The sequence below is a fragment of the Telopea speciosissima genome, chromosome 5 (assembly GCF_018873765.1).
Source record: "Telopea speciosissima isolate NSW1024214 ecotype Mountain lineage chromosome 5, Tspe_v1, whole genome shotgun sequence".
Lineage (NCBI taxonomy): Eukaryota > Viridiplantae > Streptophyta > Magnoliopsida > Proteales > Proteaceae > Telopea > Telopea speciosissima.
This window is the reverse complement of record NC_057920.1, coordinates 53,280,243-53,284,212: the sequence shown is the minus strand read 5'-3', so window position 1 is coordinate 53,284,212 and position 3,970 is coordinate 53,280,243. Positions and strand designations below refer to the sequence as shown.

Sequence of the window (3,970 nt, the reverse complement as noted above, 5' to 3'; positions counted from 1 at the left end):
TCGGGCAAACATCGCATTTTAGGGTTTTGTTTTGTTTTGTTTTGAACTCAACGGTCTGGTTGGTCTTGGTCCATTGGTACCAGTTGGTTTTGGTTTGATCTAAATGAACTAGATATTTAGGCGAGATTTGAATTTTTAAGAGTAACCGTTGGATCAGTATAAATCCACGTGTCGCTCTCAACTTTGACGACAGGTAATTTTATGGCAGTAGAGGATCTGAATTCATTATGTAGACGGATTTAATGGTTAAGATCTTTTCCTCTCTCATCTGACAATTAAAATGGTGCTAATATGGAATAGATATCCACATCCTCTACTTTCACCTACCCCTACTTCCATGTGCATCCTACACACAATGCGGCGCACAAAGACCACCTTACCCCCACTTGGGCAAGGCGCTCGGGCAGGGGTAAGACGATCTTTGCGTGCCCCATTGTGTGTAGGGCACACATGGAAGTACTGGCAAGTGGAAGTAGAGGATTCGGATTAGATAGGATAGTGTGAGAGATTCAATTCCATCTTGACGGCTTAGAAAATCATTTTCCCAAAAAAAAGAAATACCGACCTTGGGATCTGTTCAGCCCACATGATCTGTCACATGGTAAATCTCTATGCACCCACCCATTGTTTGGGCCCTTAGATTGCTGTCCATCCAAATTTTTTTGTTTTTTTGGGTAAAGAATCAAGTAATTCAGAACAATTATAAAATATGGTAACGCTAAGATGGTCTAAGGACCACTGAGCATTATTGAACCCCAAGCATGTCACCATTGGATCTAGTAACTGGCGCCCATCATCCTATAGTTGAACGGTGGGCTCCACGTCCCCTTTATATTACATTGGATTCAGGATCTTCGGGCTGTCGTACGTTGCTACGTTGTATGCTACGCGGCAAACGGTCAAAAATTCAAAAGTTCGAAAGAATACGGGCCAGGGAAGGTTCGCCGTTCACGCCCGTTAACCCTTCAAGAAAAAGAACACTTTTTTGAATTTTAAAACACTTTAGCTCTGCGCGCGCTCCTCAAGTCTTACCTTCTCAGTTTCTGAAAACTAAATCTTCTCACCTCTTTCGAATTTCAAAGTTTATATTATACCTCCCTCCCTCCCTCTCTCTCTCTCTCTCTCTCTACAAAACCCGTCAAAGCTCAAAGCTTAGATCTCTCTATTCTAACTTCTTCTAAGACCCACATCACTTGTAAGTCTTTCATTCCTTCCTCTCTTAGTTGTGTTCTCTCTTCTCCGAAACATTTGCTTGAAGTTCATTTTTCATTTACTCCTGTTGTTTCTATTTTTTTAGTTTTCTAGTTCCGACCGAACGAAATCTTAAAGTTTTACTATAAGAAGTAGATTCTCCCTTTAATTCAGGTTAAGTCTCATCTGTTTGGTACTGAATTGGTGTTTGCTGAGGATTAATCTCAGCTCCACTTCTCTCAAATTTACTTATTTGGATCTTTTTCAATATTTGATTATTTTATTCATCTTCCCCTTTTTGTTTGAAATAGATGTTGATTGGTAGAGTTCTAGATTGATTATATTTGGTTCAGTTGCTTCAGCTTGTGTTCATTGATTTTACAGTCTTCAGATTCAAATTTCTTTTGGCAATGGAAGAAACTGGTGGGGTTTGTTAATGCTTGGTTGTTTGATCTCTCAAAACCTCACATAGGTTAGTCATTCTGAAGTCCTTATTGAAATTCTCACTTTGTGTAGATTTCCTGTTTGATTGTGTCCTCAAAGAATGGACTCTCTTCCAGATGCCATTGTCCAATACATTCTGTCTCACACGAATAATGCAAGGGATGTGGCCATCTGTTCTTGTGTCTCTAAACGCTGGAAGGAGTCAATGCCCTATATTCGAAGCCTTTACTTCCCTCGCAACTCCTTGGACAACAGCAATGGAGAAGACCCAGATTTTATTGTGGGCCGGATGATCTCATCCATTGTATGGTTAGAAGAGCTTGTTGTTTACTGTCCTTTCTCCAGTGCTGGTCTTGCCTCATGGTTATCGAGCTCAAGCCATTCTCTTCAGCACCTCGAGCTCCGAATGGACAATCTTACTGAGAAGCAAGCTAGACTTGAAGGCCCCTCCAAGATAGATTGCATTGATTCTGCAAGGGCATTAGAGTCACTCAGACTCTGGGGTGTCCTCATGACCCAACCCCCCAAGTGGAGGACATTCAAAAACCTTCACACACTTGCAATATGTGGAGCAAGATTGAAGGACAATGCTCTCTCTGGTGCAATTAAAGCTTGCCCAAATCTGATCCATCTCTCACTGCTTGGGTGTGATGGATTGAGGTCAGTTACAATTGAGTTGCAGCAATTGAGGGAATGCAGACTGGATTTTTATGGCATGGGGAATTGCTTCCTCACTCTCAGCTGCCCAAAACTTCAAATGCTTGATGTCCAAGGCTGTAGTTGGATTCGAGCTACCCAGACGAATTGCTTGACTAATCTCTCGATCTCCAATAGTGCAGGTAATCTTCAATTTAATTCACTTACAGAACTTGGTATTTCCTCATTATGGTTAATTGGAACTTGAAGCTTTATATGGTCCAATGTATTCAGGTAGAGTGTATAAGGTGGATTTTGGAAAGCTTGGGGTTCTAGAATCCTTGTCCATCAAAGGGGTTCAGTGGTGTTGGGATGCAATCACTACGATCCTACAATGTGCGAGCGAAGTGAAGCAACTATTTATGAAGGTCGAATTCACAGGCGATTTCGACACCCTGCAACCCTTTCCTGAGGTTGATTTGGTTGACTTCTTTAACTGCCATCCCAAACTGCAAACCTTTGAGATACATGGTGCCATGTTTGCTGCTTTATGCCAGAAGAACAGTTTAAAGAGTGTAAGTTCACAATTCAATCTAAACATTAGTTGTTTTCTATCCAAAGGACTCAAAAATTTGATTCTCTTTGTTCGATACTCATTAATTATTCATTTAATTCTTTTGTTTTTAGGTGGATTCTAGATTTGCTATCCCATACTTGGAAGAGGTGATAATCACAGTTAGGTCACCACTGAATGCAGAACAGAAAATAAGCACTCTAGAGTCACTGGTGAAACATGGAAATAACTTAAAGAGGATGGTTATAAAGATTCTCCAAATGAAGAATTGCCATAGCAGTGCAGATGATTTTTTTGAGGAGATTTGTCGGTTCAGATACTTGAACCACAAGATAGTTAGGATTGAATGAAGCTGCTACAACAGGCCTCCTCATTCCTTAACATGTCAAATTATTCTTGTTTGCTACTAATTCAAACTTTTGATATGCTGATCTCTTTAATTTAATTGAGGAATCTGATTATTTTTCACTAGAATGATTTCTTCTCTAATCCTTCAATTTTGTTCATCTTTCTAAATGGAGAAAGTCACCCATATATCCAAGGTTCAAGAACTCGGTGCCGAGGCCAGGAAACTGAGATTTCTCAGGTTACGGTCGAAACTTGGTATTTTTTGGGCAAAATTCTACATGTCATGTGCTGGTCAAAATTGGTTGAAACTATTAATCGAAACTTGCCGGGTTGAAATTGGTCGAAACGTGAAATTTTTTTGGTTGATCCAAACTGGGCTGGTTGAAATTGGTCGAAATTATTGAAATTTCAAAAATATTGTCAAAATATGTCAAAACCTGGTTGATACAGTAGTACATATAGGTCTGTCACGGAAATTTGGGAAACCGAGATCCTAAACCATTTGTAGATTTAATGTGTGTTTGTGTTGACAAACCCCATTTAGAAAGTTGAAAGTAGATATTTGAGGACTAATGCATGAAAGATTTTATTCATAACAATGGAATCTCTAATGATTTCTGCATTCATATCCTTATAGAAAGGTCACATTATAAACTTAAAGTTATTTTACCACTCAATTCTTCCATGGTAAAAGATATTTCCGCACCAGTTACTGCATAAATATTTCATCCAGCAGTATAAAGAGTCCATCCAACACTTGCTGTTAATGAGTTTCAA

The 3,970-nt window shown here is 39.4% G+C and overlaps 1 protein-coding gene across 1 annotated transcript; it reads left to right on the top strand.

Annotated features, from left to right (window-relative positions):
- Window positions 1-1,402: 1,402 nt before the first annotated feature.
- LOC122661325 (F-box protein At1g10780) lies at window positions 1,403-3,320 on the top strand. Its single transcript, XM_043856684.1, has 4 exons — window positions 1,403-1,617; window positions 1,669-2,474; window positions 2,566-2,846; window positions 2,959-3,320. Exons 2-4 carry the CDS (start codon window positions 1,736-1,738, stop codon window positions 3,193-3,195), a joined length of 1,257 nt encoding a protein of 418 aa, XP_043712619.1. The 5' UTR covers window positions 1,403-1,617; window positions 1,669-1,735; the 3' UTR covers window positions 3,196-3,320.
- Window positions 3,321-3,970: the final 650 nt, after the last annotated feature.